Source organism: Prunus avium, chromosome 2 (assembly GCF_965620075.1).
Source record: "Prunus avium chromosome 2, drPruAviu1.hap1.1, whole genome shotgun sequence".
NCBI classification, from domain to species: Eukaryota; Viridiplantae; Streptophyta; class Magnoliopsida; order Rosales; family Rosaceae; genus Prunus; species Prunus avium.
In genome coordinates, this window is record NC_142285.1 from 41,106,477 (window position 1) to 41,133,663 (window position 27,187).

At 37.6% G+C, this 27,187-nt stretch overlaps 1 protein-coding gene, 1 long non-coding RNA gene and 2 pseudogenes across 5 annotated transcripts; 2 read left to right on the plus strand and 2 right to left on the minus strand.

The window, feature by feature from the left end:
- Positions 1-120: 120 nt before the first annotated feature.
- On the plus strand, positions 121-977 carry LOC148297045 (expansin-B15-like; annotated as a pseudogene). Its single transcript, XR_015833727.1, has 4 exons — positions 121-125; positions 226-286; positions 337-530; positions 637-977. The product of XR_015833727.1 is annotated as an expansin-B15-like (transcript).
- Positions 978-8,377: 7,400 nt separating this feature from the next.
- On the minus strand, positions 8,378-11,083 carry LOC110766008 (putative pectinesterase 63; annotated as a pseudogene).
- Positions 11,084-16,041: 4,958 nt separating this feature from the next.
- LOC110766020 (uncharacterized) lies at positions 16,042-18,009 on the plus strand. 3 transcript variants are annotated; one of them, XR_015833507.1, is made up of 3 exons: positions 16,042-16,203; positions 16,527-16,711; positions 17,523-18,009. It is a non-coding gene; the product is annotated as an uncharacterized LOC110766020 (long non-coding RNA). The 3 variants fall into 3 exon arrangements; XR_015833509.1 differs by having other exon boundaries at positions 16,527-16,601; XR_015833508.1 differs by having other exon boundaries at positions 16,043-16,203; positions 16,602-16,711.
- A 1,102-nt stretch (positions 18,010-19,111) lies between these two features.
- LOC110774126 (putative pterin-4-alpha-carbinolamine dehydratase, chloroplastic) lies at positions 19,112-20,402 on the minus strand. The gene is made up of 3 exons (XM_088248125.1): positions 19,975-20,402; positions 19,503-19,695; positions 19,112-19,416 (listed from the first exon to the last, which is right to left on the minus strand). Exons 1-3 carry the CDS (start codon positions 20,311-20,313, stop codon positions 19,325-19,327), a joined length of 624 nt encoding a protein of 207 aa, XP_088104251.1. The 5' UTR covers positions 20,314-20,402; the 3' UTR covers positions 19,112-19,324.
- Between the last annotated feature and the right edge of the window lie 6,785 nt (positions 20,403-27,187).

The window sequence follows — 27,187 nt, forward strand, 5'->3', positions numbered from 1 at the left end:
GAAGTTAAAACTTAGGGTTTCGCTCGATCTGGTGTAGCAAGAGCAGCGAAACCGGCTAAAACTCCACCAATCATAACTTGACACGTGTAATAATTATTATTTTAATAATATAATTTAAATATGCGGTTCGATCCCATTTTTGGCAGTTTTTGGACAATTAAAATCGGTCCAATCCGGTTCAAGGGTGGTTCGGATGATTTTTTTACCGATTCTTCAATTTTACAGCTTAAAAACCAAACCAAACCACCTTAAACGGTTTGGTTCGGCCGGTTCGGTCGAGTTTTCGGTAATAATGTGCAGCACTATATTAATTTGTCCAATTTCAATTAACGTCAGGTAAAATGTACCAAACATGCATCTTGTTCCGGCAGACCAATGAGGGCGGTCGTCATGGATTTTTGCCCCGGAGGACCTTGTGCATCGGAGCCGGCACATTTCGACCTAATCGGAACTGCATTTGGTGTCATGGCACGTCCTGGCCAACAAGAGAAACTACGCGATGCCGGAGTGTTACAAATTCAGTTTGCACGGTACATGAAACCCAATTTTACATTTGCAAAATTTGGTAGATTATTTATTATACATTTTGGACTAGATTAATTTGTGTTTGTTTTATTGTCCATGGCCATTTGCCAGTGTGGCATGTGACTATTCAGGAAAAACCATTGCATTCCACGTGGACCAGGGCTCAAACTCAAACTATTTTGCTGCTGTGATTGAATTTGAGGAGGGAGATGGTGATCTTGCTGGTGTTGAGTTGAAGGAGGCTTCCTCATCGGACGATGGTGATGAATGGCGTACCATGCAACAATCATGGGGTGCAGTGTGGAAACTTGATGCGGGCTCAGAATTGAATCCTCCATTTGTCAATAAGGTTGACATCTCAGTATTCAGCCCAAACTTTGCTGGTCAAAGATGTAATTCCAGTTGTGTGGAAACCTGGTGCCACCTATAGATCCTTGGTCAATTATCTATGACCAAGTCTCTACCCTATAATAATAATAATAATAATGAGATTTTCTATTTAAATCCCGCACTTCTCTTTGTTCACCTCAGTATTTAAATCATTAAACTGTAAGTTTTATTATTGTGTAAAAAGACAAAAAAGGTCATCCAACTTAATATTTAACCCTTTTTTTTTGGGTCAAAAATATTTAACCCTAGTACATCTATACACACACCTCACACACCCCACCACTCTTCATATTAAGTTTTAGAAAAATACGAACTCATCTACATCCAATTGCCAGAATACTCTACTCTTTTAAAGACGTAAAACATTGAGGAGCCTACCTCTTTAAAATCTACGTGGAAGCTGATGGAAAATCTCTTTTATTTCTTATTTTTTCAGCTTGGGGTGTATTTAAGGGTATTTTGGGAAGATAGTAGGGTTTTCTTAGAAATTGTGAAAACTTAAATTAGAAGTTGGGATGAACTTAGAACATGGGGTGAACAAAGAGAAATGTGGGGTTTAAATAGAAAATCTCATAATAATAATAATAATAATAATAATAGGATATATATGAGCCATGAAATATGTATTAGTAGAATAAAACCAGGAAAATGTGACCAAATTCTATAATTATAATTGAAAGTCCAGCTGGTGCACATGGTAAATCTCCAATCGCCTACTTAAACATGACGTCCTGCAAAGAAAAACAAAACGTTACAAGAATTACCAAAAGGGCATCCGTCTCTTGACCAAGAGCTCGAGAAATAAAAATTGAAAAGGAAAGTATTCTGAACTAAGATTCAAATCTCAAGCATATGGCATCAAGGGAAAAGGGAGAGACTCTCAGAAACAATATAAATGAATGGCATGGGAGTGAGAGAGAACTCCTATTATGTCACCTCATCGATTTTCATGAAGTAGCTGAAGAGAAATTATTAGGAACATTCACAGTCACTCATCTCCATTGGCCTCTGAGAAATTTTCCTAGTATTAGGATTCACGGACTCACACTACGGAGAAAAGTGTGTGTATCATGATGAGTGTGCACTCACTTTCGCTTTGTCTTTCTCATCACATTATGCTTACCACATTATTTTAGTTATATAAGCACCCTTGCATGCTTCCCACGTGCTATAATTCAAGGACGCACTATCAAGAAAAATGTAGTTCCAAATGTGACCAAATTCTGCAATTCTAGTTGAAATTCCAGCTTGGCTGAATACTTAATCCCGACCTGCAAGAAGATGAAAAAAAAATACAAGAATTACCAAATCAGTCCTTACCAGAATTGTATGTCTTCAACAAAGAAAAAGTGAAAAGGAAAATTTTCTGAAATAGTTAGTGATTATCGAATTTATCCAAATCTCGAGCGTCTGGTATGAAGAGAAAAGGGAGAGACCCCCAGAAACAATAGAAATGAGTGGCTTGGGAGAGAACTCCTATAATCTCACCTCCTCAATTTTGATGAAGAAGATGAAAAGAAGTTATGAGGAACCCTCCCAGTCACTCATTCTCATTGGCCTATGGGAGGCCTATCTCCCATTTCAACCCAACCAATTCTAAGAGTGCGTTGTGGTCATAGGACTAGGATCCTGAAAATACCTGTAGGATGATTAAAAATGCCTAGAGGGGGGTGAATAGGCTAATTCGAGTTTATTAGCAATAAATAACAATAGACTTTCGAAGCAGGATTGATATGGGTTATCAATCCTGAGATGTGCAGAGCTGAAAGTAAAAGAACACGCAGATATTTATTTTACGTGGTAAAACCCCACCTCTGGGGAAAATCCATGGGACTCCTTAGTCCAGAACAAATCTGTCATATCCCGGGATCACTCCGCCGTAGCACGATATTGTCCGCTTTGAGCCCCCCTCTTTGCCCTCGCAATTTTGTTTTTGGGAGCTCACGAGCAACTTCCCAGTGGGTCACCCATCCTGGGATTGCTCTAACCCACAATTCGCTTAACTTCGGAGTTCCCAGGACTTCGAAGCCAATGAGCTCCCAAAAGGCCTCGTGCTATTTGGAGACGGGCATGTACATATAAGGTACATCACCCCCTCTCTGTTGGTCGATGTGGGATATCACAAAATCCACTATAGAATTGAAATTACAAGAGGTACTCACACGCTTATTCTAGACTCAATCTAGATAAAGTTTACCGACTTCTGTCTAATTCAACTTCTGTCACGGGATGATCTTCAACACTCCTTACGTTGAACGCAATACTGGTCACGATTACTTCAAGCTCACCGGAGGATAAACGTCACAACGATTTTGGTGCCCTAAACCATATGAGTCACCAACATGCATATGTATGCAGTTATGAATGATGAAAGGATTCAATAAATCACCAAGCAACAAAAGAGCACTTGATGATTTACTGAAGAAAATAAACATAGCAGCTTTTGCACAAACAGATCCAATATGCTCTAAAGATTAAAACGTCAAAAGCCACTGAATGAAAGGAGCCAATCGTGCTTTTATTCAAAACAGGGAGAGAAACCCATGTGTCCACAAGTGTTGTGCAACTACAACTCTAAAACATATTCAAACTATGTTTATTAGTTAAATTATTAAAGTTGAACATTTAATGCTTGAGTGTGATTGATCATATTTTTAATTTCTTTATTGCTATTGCCTCAGACTTGTTGTGGTGATTGTTTAGATTTTTATTGTCATTAGTTCTGTTTAATATAAAATTTAAAACTCTAGAAATCTTAAAAAGACAAAAAAGAAAAATGAGACATAGCTCAAAGTCTAAAAAAGATCTTTAGAAAAACATTTTCTTAAAAAAAATCAATGCTTAGTTTATTTAAAAAAAAAAAAAACTACAATTTCAGTTATTAATGTGTGCACATGGGCACACTTAAGATTTTTGCCCTGGGCCTTGGAGAGCTCAGGACCGGCTCTGTTGCTAGTATACCAACTACCGATTGTATCCCTTTAACTTGTATATCCATGGCAATTGCTATCTCCCTCTCCCTCTCTAGACGAACCTTCATCTCCCTCAGGAATTGTAATTCACCATTCTGATTCCGATTTTCAAAGTAATAATAATACTCTTTGAACTTTCTTATCCAAGCAGGAGCAGCAACTGGTCCCAACATTACCCACGATGCACGGGCAATGGCGGATGCAGTATTGTGTCGCCATGGGATCATAGTGTAAAGTCTCGAAATTTTGTCAAGAAGAAAATAACACTAAAAAATACAAGTTGCCTCTACTCATCATCATCGCCCAACCAAATTTGATGCTAGGGCCACACATTGCATTTTTCTTGGTTACCCATATGGTACGAAGGGTTATCAGGTTTATGATCTTAATACGGGCAAAATTTTTATTTCTCGGGATGTTATCTTTCATGAAACTATTTTCCCTTTTCCGTCTTCCGCTACCGACTCTTCTCTTGTCTTCCCAACCTCTCATCCCACCAGTTTTGATGATGCCCCAACTCCTGGACTTAATTCTCATAGTTCGCAGTCTCCAGCGCCTGACCTTGCGCTGGAAGCACTTCCAGCACCTGCCCTTGAGCTTCCAGCGCCTGACCTTGCGCTTCCAGCACCTGATCATGCATTTCCAGTACCTGATCTTGTGCTTCCAGCACCTCCACCTCTTCTTGCACCGGTGTCTCCACCACTGCTCCGGCGTACCACCAGGCCTAGTTATCTTCAGCAGTATCATGTCAACATCAAATTACCTTCCCGGTCTCTCCCATCATCTAACTCGGCGTCGACTGAACCCCAAGGTACCAAACATCCTCTCTCTCATGTCCTTACATATGATCGCTTGTCACCACACCATCGTGTTTTTAGTGCTTCTCTTTCAGCGGTCAAAGAACCCACCTCTTTTGTTCAAGCAGCTCATGACCCTCAATGGTGTCATGCCATGGCCCAAGAATTGGCTGCCCTCGAAGCTAATGGCACATGGACTCTTCAACCTTTGCCCCCCGGCAAGAAACCCATTGGTTGTAAGTGGGTGCACAAGGTCAAACTTCATCCTGATGGTTCTCTTGATCGGTATAAAGCACGTTTGGTCGCAAAAGGCTATAGTTAGGTCGAGGGTTTGGACTACGGGGAAACTTTTGCCCCTGTTGCTAAGCTTGTCACTGTCCGCCTCCTTCTCGCAGTTGCTTCCACGCGTCGTTGGTATCTTCATCAGCTTGATGTTAATAATGCTTTTCTCAATGGTGATCTTGATGAAGATGTTTATATGAATCTACCTCCTGGATTCGGACGAAAAGGGGAGACTCGTGTATGCAAGCTTCATAAATCCTTGTATGGACTCAAGCAAGCTTCACGTCAATGGTTAATTAAACTTTCCACAGCCCTTAAGCAAGCGGGCTATCATCAATCGAAGGCAGATTATTCATTGTTCGTCCGAACCCGAGGTAGCACATTCACTGCCTTACTCATCTATGTGGATGATATCATTTTGACAGGGAATAGTTTACAAGACATTGAGGAAACCAAGTCATACTTGCTACAACAATTCAAATTGAAAGACCTTGGTGAATTGAAATATTTTCTTGGCATCGAGATTGCTCGTTCTAGCAAAGGCATAGCCCTTTCACAACGCAAGTATGCACTTGAAATACTAGAGGATGCAGGACAGCTTGGTGCAAAACCAGCCGATTCACCCATGGAGCAGAATTTGTCACTTAGCAAACATGATGGCGATTACATTGATGATCCATCTTCGTATTGAAGGCTTGTGGGGAGGCTGATCTATTTGACAATTACGCGGCCTGACTTGGTGTACGCCGTTCACACTCTGAGTCAGTTCATGGATAAGCCACGAACACCACACCTAGAGGCAGCTCATCGGGTTTTGCGATATGTCAAACGTGCACCAGGGCAAGGTATTTTTCTTTCTGCCAACAGTCCAATTCAATTAAATGCCTTTTGTGATGCGGATTGGGCTCGATGTCGTGATACTCGACGTTCTACTACCGGGTATTGTGTATTTCTTGGCGATTCTTTGGTTTCTTGGAAGACCAAGAAGCAAACCACAGTATCTCGATCTAGTGCCGAAGCTGAATATCGTTCCATGGCTGCCGCTTGTTGTGAAATTACTTGGTTACGATATATTTTGCAAGATTTAGGCATTAAGCATTCACATGCAGTCAAGTTATATTATGACAACCAAGCAGCGCTCCACATTGCTTCGAATCCAGTATTTCATGAACGGACTAAACACATTGAGATTGACTGCCATTTGGTGAGAGAAAAGGTTCAAAGTGGAATGATCAAAACGGCTCATATTTCCACCTTACAACAACCAGCAGACATATTCACAAAGGCTGTGAGCCTTCCACAATTTGCGATTTTACTTAGCAAGTTAGGAATCATCAACATATATTCCAACTTGAAGGGGAGTGTTGAGGAGCATAAAATCCCAACTAAATCAACGTGATTGATTCTGAATATTGATCATTGATCTGTACAGATATTTAGTTTATTTCCTTCCTTTTATATAGATGTGTACATTAAGGAATAGTTCATTTAGGCTAATTTTCAGCATCTTAATTGGCTATTGTATTTGTATAAAGGTTCTGTACCTCATTATGTATTCATCATCAATATACGAATTACCAATTCTATCATCGTCTTCAGGCATAGGAGGCTGGAGAGGAGAGACAGGGCTGCAGTCTAGCTGGGACAGAGAGAGAGAGAAGAGAGATTGGGGATGAGAATCTTGTGCTATGTGTTGCCGCTGCCCAACACCTTCTCACCAAACCCACTTGCTATCTCAGCTGGGAAGGGGTCTCCGGCGCCAAAATCTCCCAGCATGTCATTGCCCAGAGCCTGAGTTCGCAGGCCGAGTCGAAGCCGAGTTGGAACGGTGATGAGGTTAGGGTGAAGGTGGAGGTGGTGGTGACGTGGAAGAGAGAGAAGGGGTATGGAAAGGTTTGCGGTGGCCATGGAGAGGAGGAGGAGGATGGATGGGCTTCCTTCCTTGAGGGCCTTCTTCTTCGGATTGCAGGAAAGAGCGAGTTTGGCTATCAGTGGCCACTCATCTATTAGTTCCTCGGTTTTCTTTTTCTTTGTTAAAAAACAAACAATTATTTTATTTTATTTTATTTTTTGTAACTCAATTTGCTTCAATTGCTCATATAATCGTCTAGGAGCAAGGTGTTTTGGTTGGAATTGATTTTTCATTTTTGTATATTTTGATCTCATTTTCGACATAGTTAATTACTTTAAAATGTAATTCATCATATTATTACACTTAAAAATATAAGTGAGTATATATTATTATTATGTGTATATATTATTTTTGCTCTACCCCTTTTTTTATATATTTTTTTAATAATAGTATAGCCGTGCGGCTATACTTATTTTAACACAAGGGCTCCTTTTTTTCTCTTAAATTTTTTTCCCCGATTTTCGTTTATAGGAAGAGTAGTTTAGGGCATTATCCGAGTCTCTATAGATTTACTGTAACATTTCCACACACAAAAAAGAGTAAAAATTGAACTCTCAGATTGATTTGTTGTGAAATTTCTCTCTTTTCTGTATCAAATTTGGATATGTTGAAACTAGCAAATTAATATCTATAAAGTATAAACTAATGCAACTCGGAGGTTCCTTCTTAATTTTTTTTATATTATTAAATAGTATAGCCGCACGGCTATACCTGTTAAATATAATGTATTTAAAGAGTATAGCCGTGCAGCTACACTGTGGTTTTTTTTAATTTTTTAATTTATAAAAATAGTATAGCAGAGTGGCTATACGTATTTTGACACGTGAACACCTATTCATTAGGGGGTCCTCTTTTTATATTTTATATTTTTCAATTTGATATGTCTTAAGCTCATTAAATGTCATATGAATATATAATTAATCACTTCTTACTGCCTTCCAGTATAATGACACACACAGAGTTTCAATGGAATCACACATCTGTTTTGTTTTTTTTAATGTGTATGTGCAATCTAATCTCAACGAATGTATGTGCAATCTAATCTTTAAGGCTAACTTTGTCATTTGAAGAAATTTTGTATGTAAAATCATCAATTTTTGGACGAAAAATCAATAGAAATGGATTTTGTGAAAACAATTTAAGACCTAAGGGGTGTTCGTGTAATTTTTGAAACCTCATGGGGTTTTGTGAAAACATTGAAAACCTCAGGGGGTGTTAGTGTAGATAACTCTGAAGTTTTAAGGGAGATAGATACACACTTTGAAAAATGCATGACTTGTTTCTTCTGTGAAAATTAAAAGGCAGTCCATTTTTTATTTTGTTAATGTGTCTTTTGTACCAATCAAATAGACAAATGTAGCTAGCTCAAATTGTATAGCGAAAGATCTTTAGAAATTAAAGCATAATATTGATTTTATACATTGCTATATAGCTAGCTCATGTACATTTTGCATTAGGCGTGCGTGTGTTTCGCTCAATCTATAAACATATACATATATCTACACTTCTGGATTTGGAGGAGGAAGCAGCCATTTGGAACCTTGAATATAGCCAAGGCTGAGGAAAGGTTTGATTTGTTCCCCAGTCAGCTGTTTGGTGTATTTTACTCTCCCAACCATACTTGAACCTGGACCCGAACACTTGTATTCTCCATAGAACACGGTGCTGAATATAACAACAAATACAAAAAAATATTGAAACTATTAATTAACTCTCAAAACCATTCAATTATATGAAAATGCGTAATTAATTAGTGTGTTTTAATTTGCTTACCTGCCACTTTCGGGGCGGTTCTTGTTGTTCCAGCCGGCTAGGGTGATGACCTCGGACATGCTAGTGTAGGCAAAGACCACCCTGGGACTGGTCCTCCAAGCCCTACCCAAATACGTGCCATTTCCAGTCCCAGTTATGTTGCAGTGGACAAATTAGTATCCAGTATCCTCTGAAGCTAAGTCCCTTGCTTGTGCTATTATCACTGTCATTTCATTATTCCCCAGCACATGTAACTCCAGGGCCGGCCCTTGGCCAGGGCAACCAGGGCCACCGCCCGGGGCCCACGATTGAGAAGGGCACAAAAAAAAATTTATATTAGCTTACATATATGTATATGATCAGACAAAAAAATATATATGTACATACAAAACAAAATTATAAGTGCTCATAAAAAAATAAAATAACTAAAAGTAATGGGTATGGCTAAATTATATTGCCCCTTTGCTCAACTGGTGTACAAATTACCTTATTTCCATTTTCAACATTTAAGTAAATGTCTTTGTCCTTTTACTTTTATTTATTTTTATATTACTCCATTTACTTAAGTTTACAATGTAAATAAGGAAGTACCCGCCATTTGGATTCAAATAAAAATACTAGAAAATCAAATTCCCACCAAATAAAAATATGAAAAATCAGTTTTAGTGCAAAATACGATTTATGCTAAAAATGATGGCTCATTAAGTGAATATATACTTCATATGTGTAAGGAATAAAAGCCGCCAAAAATTATCTTGAGAAAATGATTATTCCGAAAAACCATTTTTCATACTTAGTCAATATTGCACCTCTGCTAAAAAAATTCTGGATCCGCCAATGGTGGCAGGCATAAGAATTCTCTCTCTCTCTCTCTCTCTCTCTCTCTCTCTCTCTCTCACCCAAAGCACACATCTCCTCCCTAGGTTTCTCTAAACAAGGATTTGCTTATCAGGCTTTTGGTTTTTGTCTCAAATGGTGAGGAAGGCTATTTCAATCGATTCTCATACTTGCAAATTGCAATACACTAGTTAATGAGTTTTGTCAAATTGGGTGGGTAATTATTTAGAATGGGTTATGGATAATTTGGTTTGATGGGGATTAGGTGTCTTGAGAGCTAGCTGGGCGGGTGGGTGCTATTGGGCTTGTGGTAGACGGTGGTTGCTAGGTGGCTGGTGGTGTTTGGGTGGTGGCTTGTTTGGTGCGGCTTGGGAAGGAAGTGATGAAGTTTTTAATGTTTTTTTAATATTCTAAAATAATTTTTTTAAATTGTTAACATCCATGCTGGATTTACACTTAAGATGAGTTACATAAGTCCTTATAAGTTATTTTACAAAAAGATTAACTTGTCTTTAAAATTTTAAAGATATAGTGGGTGAGAAAATATGACAAGATGATGAAAATAGCAGCACTCAATTAATTATTTGATTAAAATAATAATAATTTATGAATAAAGGGCACACTCTTAGAGTTTTGCCCTGGGCCTTCAATCACCCAGGGCCGGCCCTGTGTAACTCAGTGTTCTGCACACCCATTAATTAACTAACCATCAAAACCATGACATAATACGTAGACAACCAACATCTGAGTTATAATGAAGAGTTAGTCGTATACATAATGTTGCATATAGCGATTTGATTTGTAAAACATGTAGGCATAGTTAACAACAGTTCCTTTACAAGTTTTCCTTTTATTTAGGAATTACAGGGAGAGTTTGGGTGGCATTGCCAAATAGATAGACTTTCCACTTCCAAAGATGAAATCCACGGTGCCTTCAATAAAGCAGTCCTTGAAAAAATGATTGCCCCTGTCATCACAAAGTGTGTCTTGAAACCAATCAACCTGCAATTGAACAAGGCTGACTTTTTACCCGACACCCTCAATGCCAATGCCTGTTCTCCCACTCTTTTTCCACAAATCAATGTAAATTATAAGGAAACAAAAATATTAAGAAAGTTAATAAAAAAAATTATTGTGTGTGATGATAATATCACGTGACATGAAACATTTCTAACAAACGTGAGACATTTACGTACCTTAATAATAGGGTTAGCTGCCACGAAGTAGTCAGATTCGGCAATCACTGTGGCACTGTCCACAGTTCCATGCTTTTGGGCCGTGCCAGCAAAGGTCAAAGTTGGCATATTTGTTGGAGAGCCATTAAATGTAACAAATGGTTTATTCCTTGGAATTGTGATTTTCTCATTGTACTCTCCCCCTCCAATGTACACAATGACACATCTCGTGTTGTCAGCCGGAATGCTATTAACGGCATCAGTGATGGTCTTGAATTCTCCACTTCCATCTTTCATAACCTTTAAATTAGTGTGTTCTAAACGAACCTCCATCTCCATCAGGTATTGATGAACCTTCTTCTCCCTCAGGGATTGTAATTTAACATAATACTCCTTGAACTTTCTTATCCAAGCACCAACTGCAGCAATGGATCCCAACATTTACACATGATGCACGGGTATATACAGATATAAACCGACTGAAAAGGTTTTGAATATTCTCAATGATTTTCATTGAACAATCATGTGATAATTATATACAATGCTTTGCTTGGTGTCTATACAAAGGATTTCTTATTCTAGGCAAGAATCAAGTCCTTGAGAAACAATGAATATATACAGCAAATCAATGAAATAAATACAAATAAAACAGGAAACTAAATCACGTCTCATTACCGACCTTGTGATATGTTTTCGTGTTATTACGGATCATACATACAAGATGTTCCCATACTTTCAATTCCTTAAGAGGAGAGAGAAGCAGACCTCTTCTTTGAAGGACTAACAACCCAAATACTGTTGAGAATGTATAAAAATATAACCTGATCAGTTTGCGGGAGCATAATTATAATTTGAGTCTCCACATCTTTGAACATTGATGCATGAATTAGTATATTTGGGTTGGAATAAAGCGTGGGACAGCTTGCAAAATCTGTTTGTTCACAATGCACGCAGGTAAGAGAAAATCCCCGTTGATTTATTGGGCAGTCTTCTCCAACGCCATTTACAAGTGCGATTCTAAAGACTATTTTTCGACATGATGAAATATTTATTTTATTGTCATATATATTACAAATTTACTTCAAGATTGGCCTGCTAGGTTTTTGGAAATTTCTATCAATTCATGCACCAGTTCATCTTTACTCCTAGAGTTCTATTTCCATCAGATTGTTATGCTTTCCTTTATACTGAAGCAACCTTATAAACTAATTATAATAGAATTATCTTTTCAATAACCGTTATTTTATGAGATTATTATTTTTTCACTCAAATTATTGTGGTACGGTTTTTATTGCTCCAAATTATATATGAAATAACCTTTAAGTTTGTGGAAGAGTTGAAGAAGAGGATTGGTTTAGATTACAATCGGTATCTCGGATGTCAATTATTGAGGAAAGTACTGTCAAGGTATTTTTAAAACCAAACAAGTGAGAGACAATTTACAAAAACACAAAAGCATGTAATCACAACAATAGAACCAAATCTATTAATAAAATTTCCATATCCGAGTCGTTACACACTGTTGCGTAGATACAGCTGCACCAAAATGGATTCAGTTGCATCCTCAACTTGTGATACTCGCAAGTGCACGAGCCGTTTGGTAGTATAGCATATGTAAGTGCGAGGTCGATCCCACGAGGATTAGTGATTGAATGATCCAATTCATTTTCCCTACACAAAACAGAAACGAAAAAGAAAGGAAATAAATAAAACAAGGAAGAAAGAAAATAACTAACTCAAGCAGATAAGTTCCCAAGTTCAATTAGATTAACGGATTGATTCTAGCTAATGTATGATTAAGCCATGGTGTATGGTCATAACCTTGTGTTCCTAATTCCCTAATTTGATCATTTGTTGTCTAACCTAAAATTAAGCATTAGGAACCCATTAAGCATAGAAGAACAATTTAAACAACCAAGCATGTATCTAATCCCTGTTGTCGAATGTCCATACATACTCTTCCTATTCATAGTTCAATTCGAATTAAAGCATGGTGTATACTCTTAATTCAAACCAAGATAGCTAACATGCAAGCCTTAATGGTGATCAATCATTCAAACTAGCATATTAACTTATAAGCATAATGAATAAGAACATGAACCATAATTGAAACTTGGAAACTAATCAAACTTGAGACTAAAGAAAAGAAATTACATAATGAAAAGTAAAGTGGAACTAAGAAAAACTTAAGGAAAATTTCAACACAAAAGATTTCATTACAACAATTGAAAACTAGAAAGAGAAACTAAGAGAATTTGAGGGAGAGAAGGGAAGGGAGCTCTAGAGAAGTGTTTGAGAGCTCCCCCCCTTGGGGTGTGTTTACAAGCTTAGAGAACTTCCCTATTTATAGGCCTAGGAGAAGTGAAAATCTGAATTCAATATGGCTAATGCATACAACACTTGTTTTATAAAATCTGAAATGGTTGATGCACTTGTATTAGAAAATCTAAATTGGGTGATGCACTTGTATTAGAAAATCTTGAATTGGTTGATGCACTTCACCAATAGATCCCACCAGCAGCCCTAGCTCATCTTCATGTCACCATGACCAAGCTTCCAACCAGAAATGATAGCTCATACCTAGCTCACCATGACCAAGTATCCAACCAGCACATGCTGAGGTCAGCATGACCAGCAACTTCAAGGGCTTACAACTTGGGCTTCTCTTAATCAAATTAGGACTTTAAGCACTCGAAATTGAAGTTCGGAATGTCTTCTTTCCAGCCATATGTTATTTGGGCCAATCCAAGGTCGGAGGAAGAAGTTAAGGCCGAAACAAATTGCTAACTCATTTTCCGCGTTGATAAGATCCATCCTGAGCATGGTTCTGTGTTTGGTAGATAACGGACTCCAGAGTTATCCAATGGGGCTGAATTTCGGATATGTTATAGTACACACCAATTGGAACAACTTTCATGAAGAATGTGGCCTCATTCGAGCTATGTAGGTTGTTGAAACAAAGCTTGCAATATGACCTACGGAACTGGACTGGCAGGGGGCTGTAGCCAAAATGAGTTTGTCTTTAAGCTCTTCATCCATTCATCCAAATTAGGCCTTAACATGCTTGAATTGCATGAATTATGCTCTCTAAAGCCATCATTATTACCTAAAGCTCAATGAACTGAAAGATAAACACCAAAAGGATTAAAAGCACAAGTTTAACTAAAAAACATAACCAAATCATAAGCTAGAAGGGTACAAAATGATATACAATTATGAACCGATCACACACCAAATCTAATTAATAAACAATTAGGGCAAACAAACAACCTACTAAGTTTAGGGTTTAGGAAAGCATAATATTGGAAAGAGAGACATAAGTTATCATTTCCCCATTGGATTCTCTTTCTCCTTCTCCTGCTCATTCATCAGATCCTTTATCAGCTCCTCTCGCTCCTTTAGCCTCTCCTCTAGCTGCTCATACGTTCTAACCCGTTTCCCATGTCCTTGAGAAAGAAAACTCAGAGTCACCACAAATACAATTAAAAATTAAATTAAAAAAAGAATAATATGGAATCCCTACCGATTTCATCACTTTAAATTGTATTTGTTCGGCAATGTCTCTCTCACTCAACCTCTCTACACGATCCTCCATCTCCTTCAGGGATTGTAATTCACCATTCAGATTCCTCTCTTGATGAACCTTCTTCTCCCTCAGGGATTGTAATTCAACAAAATATTCCTTGGACTTTCTTATCCAAGCACCAGCTGCAGCAATTGATCCCAACATTACACACGATGCATACGGAGATATACAGTTGGTACACCTAAGCCTGTGATCACAATAGATTCCGAAAAATTACACACGATGCACGGGTATATACAGATATAAACCGACTGAAAGGTTTCAAATATATGGAGACTCAAATTGTAATGAGATGTGATTTAGTTTCCTGTTTTATTTGTATTTATTTCATTGATTTGCTGTATATATTTCTTGTCTCTCAAGCACTAGATTCTTGCCTAGAATAGGAAATCCTTTGTGTAGACACCAAGTAAAGCATTGTATATAATTATCACGCGATTGTTCAATGAAAATCATCGAGAATATTCAAAACCTTTCAGTCGGTTTATATCTGTATATACCCGTGCATCGTGTGTAATTTTTCGGAATCTATTGTGATCACAGGCTTAGGTGTACCGATTGTATATCTCCGTATATACCCGTGCATCGTGTGTAATGTTGGGATCAATTGCTGCAGCTGGTGCTTGGATAAGAAAGTCCAAGGAGTATTTTGTTGAATTACAATCCCTGAGGGAGAAGAAGGTTCGTTTAGAGAGGTTGTGGGAGAAACATGTTGCCGAAGAAATACAACGTAAAGTGATGAAATCGGTAGGGCTTCCTTATTATTCTTTTTTATTTAATTTTTAATTGTATTTGTGGTGACTCTGAGTTTTCTTTCTCAAGGACATGGAGAAACTGGTTAGAGCGTATGAACAGCTAATTGAGCGTGGGAATAGAGCGCATCAGCAGCTAAAGGATCTGAACAATGAGCAGGAGAAGGAGAAGGAGAATCCAATGGAGAAATGATAACTAATGCCTCTCTTTCCAATATTATGCTTTCCTACACCCTAAACCCTAAACTTAGTGGGTTGTTTGTTTGCCCTAATTGTTTATTAATTAGATTTGGTGCGTACTGACTCGGATATGGAAATTATATTAATTAGATTTGGTTCTATTGTTGCGTGCTTTTGTTTTTTTGTAAATTGTCTCTCACTTGTTTGGTTTTAAATATACCTTCGCAGTACTTTCCGAGATAGCCGATTGTAATCTAAACCAATCCTCTTCTTCAACTCTTCCACAAACTTAAAGGTTATTTCATATCTAATTTGGAGCAATAAAAACCGTACCACAATGATTTGAGTGAAAAAATAATAATCTCAATAACGGTTATTGAAAAGATAATTCTATTATAATTAGTTTATAAAGTTCCTTCAGTATAAAGGAAAGCATAACAATCTGATGGAAATATATCTCAAGGAGTAAAGATGAACTGGTGTACGAACTGATAGAAATTTCCAAAAACCTAGCAGGTCAATCTTGATGTAAATTTGTAATATATATGACTAGGGGTGGGCATATAAACCGGAAAACCGGAAAATCGGAAAACCGAACCAAACCGGACGAAAAAAAACTGGAAAAAACCGAGTTGACTAAAAAGTCAACAAAACTGAACCGGATCAGACTGGACCGGTTCAAACCAGTTTCGGTTCCAATTTTACACAAGATAGCACCGGACCGGACCGGTCCAGTATTTAATATATATTTTTTGGTGGCCCAACAACTAAGCCCAGAATTTTTCTCACTTCCCAAACCCAACTACTAACATCTAACCTTAGCCAAGCCCAACAACAAAAGCCCATCAACCAACACCTAACCCTAAAACCACCTTTTCTTTCCTTCCTCTCTCCCTTATCTTTTCAATCCGCCGCAGCTTCTCTCTTTTATTTTTTGCCTCTCTCTCTCTCTCTGTTTCTTCTTCTTTCTCTTTTTTCTTCCTCTTTCTAATTCCAATTTTCTCTCTCTCATTCTCTCTGACTCGGCGGCGTCACGAAACCAGGTGAGCTAGTTACTCTCTTTCTAATTCTTCATTGCTTATTGTGTTGCCTCGTTCTCTCATTTTTTGTTTTATTTGATTCACGATCGAAGATGTGGGTATGATTGATTTAGGGTTCTATCAAACGCAAACGTTCAGTATTCCTTCGTTTCATTCTCGTTGTTTTTTCTACTGTAAAAATTTCAAGCTCGAAGTAAAACCCTAATTGCTGTTTGGAGATAATGAAAATGAAAATTTCAAGCTCGAAGTAAAACCCCAATTTTTTTCTCTCTCTCTCTCTCTCTCTCTCTCTCTCTCTCTCTGTATTTTTTTTTTTTTTGGACTAGGCTTGATGTGTCTGAGAGTGGCTTGGCGTGCGGCTTAGCAATGGTGACATGAGAAAGGCTCTGAACATTTTGCAGGTTATAAGATCTCTACTCCGATGTTTCTTTTCTGTGGATTTGTCTACTCCTCTTTCTCTGTTTCTGTGCAAAATCTGTGTGTGGCTATGTAGCGATTCATAAAATGACAGGTTAGAGAAATGAATTTTTCTGTTATGTTAGAATCTTATGAAATCAAATGATATTGTCATTGTATTTAGTCTTTAATATTGTCAATGTGATTGAGTATGACTGTATAAGTAAAATCTGTTGTAGCAGAAACTCAAATTACTTGTGGTTGGGGTGACTTGCTGATTTTTTTCTTGCAATGTGTTTAATGTTTCAAAAGTTTGCTACTTGTGCATTCCTCTAATCATTTTGCTTTGGCGGCAATATTTCTTATTTAAGAACAAATTGCATTATTCTTACTTCCTTGAAGTATTTCGTATTTAAGTATGATTTTGAAATAATCTTGAATGGGCAGTTATAATTATGAAATTTATGATTTTTTTTTTCTTCACGAATAGATCTTAAATGACACTGTGATTCCTATTTCAATGTATTAATTAAGCGTGTTAGTGTTGACATTGTGATGATATATATGCAAAATCATTTATCAAGGCCTCTCTACCAAAGTCAATAATATTGATTAACTAAACTCGTTGATCATGAAGAAACCAAATAATATAATCACCTTCTGGATATAGTTGATGACATTCTGGTCTGTAAGATTGTTCCCGTGTTCATCTTTCACATGGAATACTGCAAATTCAAAGCACGCGCACAAATTATTATTGGTCATAAAATATTGATTATTTTATGAAATAAAAGTACTTGGATTAATTGAATCATATAGATATAAATAAGAGAATTAATGCATATATATAATATATATATATTTACCATCCATGAACCATCCTGCATCAGAAGAAATATAACTTTTAGTGATGGTGAATCAATCAGAGTAGCAGGAAGTTATATTACCATTTTGGCACCCAACAATGCATTGACAAAAGCCTACAGGGTAGATAAGTTGAGAACACATAACAATGACATGTATGTAGTTTCCGATTCTCCAAAGTTTATTAATTCATTGGACAAGACTTTTGTGCAATCATATCATGGAGGACATACTTTCTCACCTGCAGTCAACTCATATGGCTTCACAGCAGCAGATAACAGAAGAAGCAGTATATCTTTGCACAGGAAATCCAGGGGCTGGGAGAGCTTAATAGAGAAGGTTTGAAGAAGATGCCTCTTTGTGTTGCCCTTGCCTCCGAGAAAGAACAAGGGGAAGATGAAGCTTTTTTTTCTTTTTTTTTCAGTGGAAAATGGAGTAGTTTAAATGTTATTTCTATAATTTTTTAGTAATTTTGTTTGCAATTATGTGTATTTGTTTTGTTATTGGCTTGTAATTTTAAATTTAATGTTTGGGATGATTGGGTGGGAATTGGGCTAATTGTGAATTTGTAGGCCCAATTTTTTTTTAAAAACTTAAGTTGGGCTTAAATCTCTAAAAATTTATAATAAAAAAATCAATTGGGCCCAAGGGCCGGTCCAAATTGTAAAACCGGAAACTGAACCGGATATAAACCGGTTCGGGTTGGTGCGGTTCTCTTAGGTGTTTAATTGAAAAACCGGACTGAACCGGACTGGATGAACAGTACCAATTTCGGTTTCGGGTTTAGAGGAGAACCGGGCCGAACCGGACCGTGCCCACCCCATGACAATAAAATAAATGTTTCATCATGTCGAAAAATAGTCTTTAGAATCGCACTTGTAAATGGCGTTGGAGAAGACTGCCTAGTAAATCAACAGGGATTTTCTCTTACCCTTCAACAATTACTGCGTGTATTGTGAACGAAAATATGCTAACCCAAATATGCTAATTCATTCATCAATGTTCAAATATATGGAGACTCAAATTGTAATTATGCTCCCGCAAACTGATCAGGTTATATTTTTAACATTCTCAACAGTATTTGGGTGGGCAAGAAGTCCAAAAACTTGCCGGACTGAATCATTTTTGTTGGTCCTTCAAAGAAGAGGTCTGCTTCTCTCTCTTCTTAAGGAATTGAAAGTATGGGAAAATCTTGTATGTATGATCCGGAACCAGAGATTTCAGCTTCTCCATGAGCGCGCTTTTGAGCTACGCCTTGGGCTTGGAACTTCGTACAACGGCTATATGAATTGCTACCTGCTCTGCTACTCTGTTTTATGCGCGGCGGTGAGAGTTCGTTTCTTTTTCCTTTTTCTTTCTTTTTTGGGTAAGGAAGGCTGTGAGTGTTAAAATTTTTTAAAAAAATTTTAAATTCTATCCCAAATGTTTTATCTTTTTTAAGAATTTTCTATACCAAAATTATTAAAAATAAATGTATCAAAGGCAAAATTGATTTATAAAACTTGTCCGAGGTTCAATAGAATTTACCCATGTTCAAAATTCATTTCCCACCAGTGCGTTTTTGACCCATGTCCGAGGTTATTTCTTCTTGTGTGAAAATGTTTGCTTTTTGGAACTTCTTCTGTTGGATGATGTTATACGAATCTACCAATACTTCAAATTCCCATCATAAGATAAAGAGATAAAATAAACAGATTATCCATCCATCAGTACAAACTGTAGAGGAAAAGAATAATGTTCCTTCTAACATTTTTACAAAAACTTGAGCCTCTGTGGTAATTAGATGCTGGCAAAATCCACACTACAGAATGCTCTTTTTGGGGATTGATCTTGATGAAGGCAACAAACAAACACAATGCTTCATCTAAGCCCAAACTCTTTTTCTGGGCACAAGACCTGATGTTTTTATGTCATCTATTTTGGCAGCTACAATGAAATCATTCATGCTCAATCCTCCTGAAATGAAGTTTCAAGTTAGCAATGTGCAAATGGTATGGCAAGTAGCCCAATGAAAAGTTTCTACAAGTTTGCAAGAAGTTTACCAATGGAAGATGTCCATAGCTCTGCTCTAACTTGATTGGGTTGCTCCAAGTGAAGATTTGGGAAATGCCCTGCAGCTTCCGCAACCTTATAAATCCTGTTGATGAGCTCAACCCCACATTTATAATCTCTCAATTTCCAAAGACACTGTAATTTGAGCTCACCTTCTCCAGCTATCAATCTCCACCCAACAACCTAGAGAAGCAAGGCATAAATGAGTTCCAATTTGCTTGCATAAAATCAAAACTATCCAATTTTTGGAAACAAAACAAAATCACAGCTTCAGACCTCAATTCTAGAACACACAACCCACAAAAGTCCTTAACTTTACAAACAGAACCCAAAAGGGTAATCTTCTTCAGGATATGAAAATTGGGCAAAGCTAAGCTAAGCAAAGACTGAGACTTTACACAGTAATTTCATCAAACACCATAGAAGCATCATACAAATCGAGGATATCAATGAAGAATTGACCTTTCTGAGGAGCTTCTGGGCATCGTCTTCAGGCATAGGAGGCTGGAGAGGAGAGACAGGGCTGCAGTCTAGCTGGGACAGAGAGAGAGAAGAGAGATTGGGGATGAGAATCTTGTGCTCTGTGTTGCCGCTGCCCAACACCTTCTCACCAAACCCACTTGCTATCTCAGCTGGGAAGGGGTCTCTGGCGCCAAAATCGCCCAGCATGTCATTGCCCAGAGCCTGAGTTCGCAGGTCGAGTCGAAGCCGAGTTGGAACGGTGATGAGGTTAGGGTAAAGGTGGAGGTGGTGGTGACGTGGAAGAGAGATAAGGGGTATGGAAAGGTTTGCGGTGGCCATGGAGAGGAGGAGGAGGATGGATGGGCTTCCTTCCTTGAGTTCGGATTGCAGGAAAGAGCGGGTTTGGCTATCAGTGGCCACTCAGCTATTTAGTTCCTCAGTTTTCTTTTTCTTTTTTAAAAAACAAATAGTATAGCCGTGCAGCTGCACTTTGGGTTTTTTTTTTTTTTTTTTTATATTTATAAATTTATAAATAGTATACTCACTTAAGCTCCAAGCATCTTCCGGTATGACAAGCAAGCAAGGGCACAAATTCTCAAAACTGACCCTGCCTGCCACACTTGAAGTTGTGAGAGAATCGTTTTCTACAAGCTTGAATTTGGTTAATGGTATGCGGGACGTTGATCAAATTAGTAAGCTTGAGAGTGACGTGGGGGCAAACACGCTCAAAATGCATTTAGGCAGGCTTTATGTCCCATAAAAACTTGCTTTCACTCATTAAGAAGAAGGTTGTTCTCCTCCTTGCACTGGCTATGGCGCGTGTCCCCTTTCACCATCAAAGCCTCCGCCACCACCACCACAATAACCATATATCGCAACCACCTGCTCTCACATAATTTATTCTTTTCTTTTTCCTTCTTAATAATTTGTTATGCTTTAATTTCTAGCATTAGTAATATTATAACTCATGTACATACACACCACCCTTTTTATAGATTGAGAAGATATGGTTTACCAACTTTGATATTTTCCGTTATCCCATATATGCCCTTCATGTACGTATTTGCTACTACTGGGACTGGTTCCAGTGCTTCCTAGGAGAGTCCCCTTACCACCGTCACACACTTCTTTGACGTCTCCCTGTATGCTCCGGCGAGGGTTGCTTATAGGGGTCAGTTCTTTCTGGAGGTGGCTTACAGAGGGGTGGGACAAAGCCGGGCTAATTTTCCTCAAGATGGGGGAAGTGGTTTTACTATTTGATTCAAGCTCATGGAACATTCGTTTGTGGGAAAAATGGTGGCGGAGTGCTTTTATTTATTATGCTCCTTTTTGTTTCTTCTCTTATCTGACCACTACTGTTCCAGTCAGTTACACTGCTTTTTTCCATAACTGTCTTGAACTCTGTTTATTAAGTAGGAATTTTCATGTGTGACACTGACACATGTGATAATTATGTAAAACTTCTTGTGTTGATATGCGTTTAACTTCAGTTGATAGAAATTATGCCCTTTGACCCTGTGTATCATCCTTTTTGTTACTTTCATAGGTCAGGGTAGGTCAAGCTATCTATACATCTGGAAGTCTGTTCAATCATTCTTGTCAGCCAAACATCCATGCGTATTTCCTTTCACGTACTGCTGTATCTCATTCAGTTTGGTAGTATGGAATAACATTATGATGTTCATGCAGCTATAGTATCTACAGAATGTGGAGAGCCCTTTTTCCCCCCCTAAACCTTTCCACATTTTGAAATACCAACGTGGGACTGTAAAAACTAAGTTTTGTTTCTACAGATTGGGCAGTGGGACTGTAAGGACCGAATCAAGTTTCTGGAAGATGAATGCCAAACCGAATTGTTCTGGCATAGTCTTTCAGAGCTCTGTTGTTGACTGTGAAAAAGAGAAACTTAAGCACTTACCCAACAACATCACCGCTGGCAACATGGAGCCTCATCTTCAGGTATTGTATGTTTCCTAGAAAGTACAAATTCTCCTGACTCGCTTTAGATTTATATTCATGTAATCATTCACTTGATGTTCGCACAGGCTGAAGAGTTCATCAATATTGATGACATCGATAGAGTGGCTCATCATATGCAAATCAATAGCGTTTTTAATATAAATCCAGGCCTCTGTTTATAATGTTGTTCTTATCGTGATTCTGGAATCTTCCTCTGCAGCTGCAAATAAAGCATGGATTTGTTGTGAATTTGAACCAACTCACTGCCCTTTAGACCTTGTTGTTGATGGACTTTGGACAAGACTCAATGATGGATGAATCTTACACACACACACAGAAAATAAACAAGCACACAAGACACAAGTGTTTATAGAGGTTCAACAATTTGCCTACATCCTCTTTGGTGATCCCCTTGAGAAATTTCACTAATGAAGATAGGTTACAACTTTGGTTTACAAATGGAAACCCCCTTAGAATACTACCCTCACAATCTGTTTCTCTCACACCCTTGCTCACACCTGATACACTTGAGAACTCTTCCTTTTACTTGACTCACTAGTTTCCAGCTACTTCTCTTCCAACTCTCTCTAACTCTTACCCTTCAAACTTGCTCCCTCTTTCCTTTAATATATAAGCTTATAGACTTGAGAGGAGACCCTTGCTTTGTCTCCCACGTTCTGCCCTTGAATACCTGACATGGACCACAGGTTAGGCCAGCCACAAGCTATGTATTAATGGCAACCTGTCCAGCCACTCTATAGAGAACCATAGGGTGGCTACACCTTGGAACAAGTCAACAATAACCCTTCAATGCTCCCTCAAACCTCCCAACTGATTGCCAACGTTCTTCTGACTTAGAAGTGACCCCTAGAGTCCTTGCAAGTAGGTGGGAGGCGATAGCCCTTGAAAATAGAGTTCAAAACTCGAGAAATCCGAAACAGCATGTGCTGGGCGACCGGTCGTACGCACTGAGCGACCGGTCACTTTTGCTCAGAGTCTCAAGACTTCGACTCTGTGCAGAAACGACCGGTCGCAAATGGTTGGCGACCAGTCGCGAGTCGACTTAGCTCCAGACCTCGACTCTGTGCAGAAACGACCTGTCGCAAATGGTTGGCGACCGGTCGCGAGTCCGAAACATTGTATCCTTTATGCGAGCCAATTTTCCAACAGGATTAGTATCAGAAGGTATAACACTGTCTGAAAACTGGTTCTGATCTTTCCAAATTTAGTGGGCACCTATTTCCTATGTTTACTCTGCACCTGTAAGTCTTGTGTTCAATACTTGACAGATTACAGGATGCAATAGTCTCAAAAGATGTATCTAGCACCATATGGGTGGGTGCGTTAAGTTCTCTTGGTGTGCTGAGATCAACTTTCCATGCATATAATAGGAGCATTGCAGAAGAGAGTTTGTGACAACCCTTCAGTTTTGTACGATAGAATTTATAGAAAAAGTCCTTTGACTTTTGTGCCACATAGGATTACATTCCTTTTTGAATATTGTCTGATGTAATCTTTTTATTTTATATATTTAAAATCATTTTTTGTTCCAATATTGCCCATTATCTTAGATTACTTACCTTAATGAGATAATTAGCCAATATTATATTTCTTTCCTTATCCAATTTACCCTTGCCCATTATCTTCGATTACTTACCTTAATGAGATAATTAGCCAATATTATATTTCTTTCCTCATCCAACAACTCTTAATGAGGTAATCTTATTATTATTATTTTATGTTGAATATATGCTCAACTTTTAATCAGGTTCAGTTATTTTGTTCTTTTTAGTTGTTCTTTTATGTATAGTATACCGGAGACATAGGTACGTAATACATTTTTTGATATATTTTTCTTCATATATATATATAAATTATAGGTAACATATTCCTTTAACAAAAAAAAAAGTTATTAATTGACTTGTGTTTTGACATACATGAGATATAGGTACCACACTTTTTTGCCTTTTTGTTTATGAATCTAAGTTATAGGTAACATACGATTTACCATTTATCTTTTTTTTGTACCAGAGATATAGGTAGTTTTCTATTTTTTTATCTGACTTATAGGTAGTTTTCTAATTTATGTTCCTAACTTATAGGTAACATGATTTATCACTAAGTATTTTTCGTTACTAATAATAACACTATTTACTTGTATGTCAGGTATATAATTTAATGTGGGTGCTTGTATTGGTATAATTTGTGGGTCTTTACTTTGTATTGATTAAATTGTATTTTGTCCATATATTAGGAATATTATGAAGGAAAGAATTCAAAATTTAAATTATGGAATTCAATTACAAGGAAATAATGTATTAAATTTAGATTTTCAATGTGTTTTCCTTATTTACCTCAAAGGGTAAAATTGACACAACAAAAAAGTAATAAATGTAAAAGGACCTGCATCTAAAACTAAAACCGCGAGGACTAAACCCAATGATAGCTAATCGTTGTGGACCTAGATCTAAGAAGCCCTAGAATTTATCGTCAACGAAATTATTATGATCATTTATCACTACACTTTGTTATTATATAATTTGAATGTGCATTTTATAAGTACTAGACGCCAATATCTAATAAGTTGCTGTTATTGAACAATGCAGAAAGTGTTCAATGATTTTGGCAAATATGACACTGAATTGGATCACACTTGACTTAAAATGATTTGATCTTTTCAGGCGGAAGACAATCTTGCACAGGCATTTTGTTTCATCGGAGAATTGCAACCTGCAATGGAACACTGTAAAGCATCAATCGAGGTAAAACTCTTGTTGTGCACAAGTCACTTCATCCTGAACTTTTTTCATTTGTGTTGATTAGATCTGATTTCTGCGAGGATAAAATTCATATATAGATGAGACATGGATACCTCACTAGTCACTTGGTGTACTTGTTTAGTACATAAATAACTCCAAATGATGTTTTAATGTTGTTTCACATTGACAATTGGCAGATCCTGGAGAAGCTCTATGATCCTAATCACATTGTCATTGCATATGAACTTGTGAAGCTCTCGTCTATTCAGTTATCCTTGGGTGACTGTGCTGCCGTGGACAGCATAAACCAACTGAAAGGTTTTTAGTATTCTCGATGATTTTCATTGAACAATCGTGTGATAGTTATTTACAATGCCTTGCTTGGTGTCTACACGAAGGATTTCCTATTCTAGGCAAGAATCAAGTCCTTGAGAGACAAGGAATGTATATAGCAAATCAATGAAATAAATACAAATAAAACAGGAAACTAAATCACGTCTCATTACCGACCTTGTGATATATTTTCGTGTTATTACGGATCATACATACAAGATTTTCCCATACTTTCAATTCCTTAAGAGGAGAGAGAAGCAGAGAATGTTAAAAATATAACCAGATCAGTTTGCGGGAGCATAATTACAATTTGAGTCTCCACATCTTTGAACATTGATGCATGAATTAGCATATTTGGGTTGGAATAAAGCGTGTGACATTGCTTGCAAAATCTTTTCGTTCACAATACACGCAGTAATTGCTGAAGGGTAAGAGAAAATCCATGTTGATTTACTAGACAGTCTTCTCCAACACCATTTACAAGTGCGATTCTAAAGACTATTTTTCGAGATGATGAAATATTTATTTTATTGTCATATATATATATATTACAAATTAACATCAAGATTGGCCTTCTTGGTTTTTGGAAATTTCTATCAATTCGTGCACCAGTTCATCTTTACTCCTAGAGTTCTATTTCCATCAGATTGTTATACTGAAGCAACCTTATAAAGGAATTATAATAGAATTATCTTTTCAATAAGATTTATTTTATGAGATTATTATTTTGTCACTCAAATCATTGTGGTAGGTACGGTTTTTATTGCTCCAAATTATATATGAAATAACCTTTAAGTTTGTGGAAGAATTGAAGAAGAGGATTGATATATAGATTACAATCGGCTATCTCGGATGTCAATTATTGAGGAAAGTAATGTGAATCGCAACAATAGAACCAAATCTAATTAATAAAATTCCCATATCCGAGTCGGTACACACCAAATCTAATTAATAAACAATTAGGGCAAACAAACAACCCACTAAGTTTAGGGTTTAGGGTGTAGGAAAGCATAATATTGGAAAGAGAGGAATTAGTTATCATTTCTCCATTGGATTCTCCTCCTCCTTCTCCTGCTCATTCATCAGATCCTTTAGCTGCTCCTTCATCTCCTTTACCAGCTTCTCTACCTGCTGTACCTTTCTAACAGCTCTCTCCATCTTGAGAAAGAAAACTCAGAGTCACCACAAATACAATTAAAAATTTATTTAAAAAAGAATAACAAGGAAGCCCTACCGATTGCATCGCGTTAAAATGTATTTGTTCGGCGTCTTTCTCACTCAACCTCTCTACACGAACCTCCATCTCTGTCAGGGATTGTGATTCACCATTCAGATTCCTCTCTTGATGAACCTTCTTCTCCCTCAGGGATTGTAATTCAACATAATACCCCTTGAACGTTCTTATCCAAGCACCAGCTGCAGCAACTGATCCCAACATTACACACGATGCACGGGTACACGGAGATATACAGTCGGTACACCTAAGCCTGTGATCACAATAGATTCCGAAAACTTTTGGAAATTTCTGAACTTTCCTATTACAAAGTTTTGAACTCCTAAGAACTTATAAATTTTAAAGACCTTAACTGAAAAATAAGATAGTTGGATGAACATATTTATAAAAGAAAAAAAGAGGAAGTTTATGTTTGTTTTTCGATGTGGGACTCCAACTACCTAGTTCTCTTGCTTGAATCTCAGCGTTCTTCTGGAGCAGGAAGTCCCCTGCGATCGCGTGGGCGAGATTTCTTCACAGCATCTGCATTAGCTTTCCCAGAACTCTCAAGATTGACTCAACTTCGAGAGATCTCCCCGTCGTATTTGATCAGATGGTGAGGGACTTGTCGGACCCTGAAGTGGCTCTGCGTGGCAAGAACAAAGAAGCTGCTTTTAAGTAGAAGCAAAAGGGAAATAATTGCTTCTTGAGTGGTGATTATGCTAATGCTTTGGATTTCTATACTCAGGTACCTCCATCTTTGAAATTACTTGTCTATTTTGAAGCAATGGCTAGAGCTCATTACTCATTGGCTTAGATTGATAACACCTCTGCTCTGAAACCCCTTATTTGTTTACTTGTTTGTTTATTATCTATCGTTGGCACGAGGCACAGGCATTGAGAGTTGCTCCTATGAATGCACATGAGGACAGAAATCTGGTTGCCACTT

Excerpts from the sequence above, each read along its gene's own strand:
- LOC110774126 (XM_088248125.1), bottom strand. The coding sequence starts at position 20,313 with ATGGCCACCGCAAACCTTTCCATACCCCTTATCTCTCTTCCACGTCAC. Across the intron at positions 19,696-19,974 it reads CCCAGAAGCTCCTCAGAAAG|GTTGTTGGGTGGAGATTGAT; the intron begins GTCAATTCTTCA and ends TTGCTTCTCTAG. Across the intron at positions 19,417-19,502 it reads GCTATGGACATCTTCCATTG|GAGGATTGAGCATGAATGAT; the intron begins GTAAACTTCTTG and ends ACTTCATTTCAG.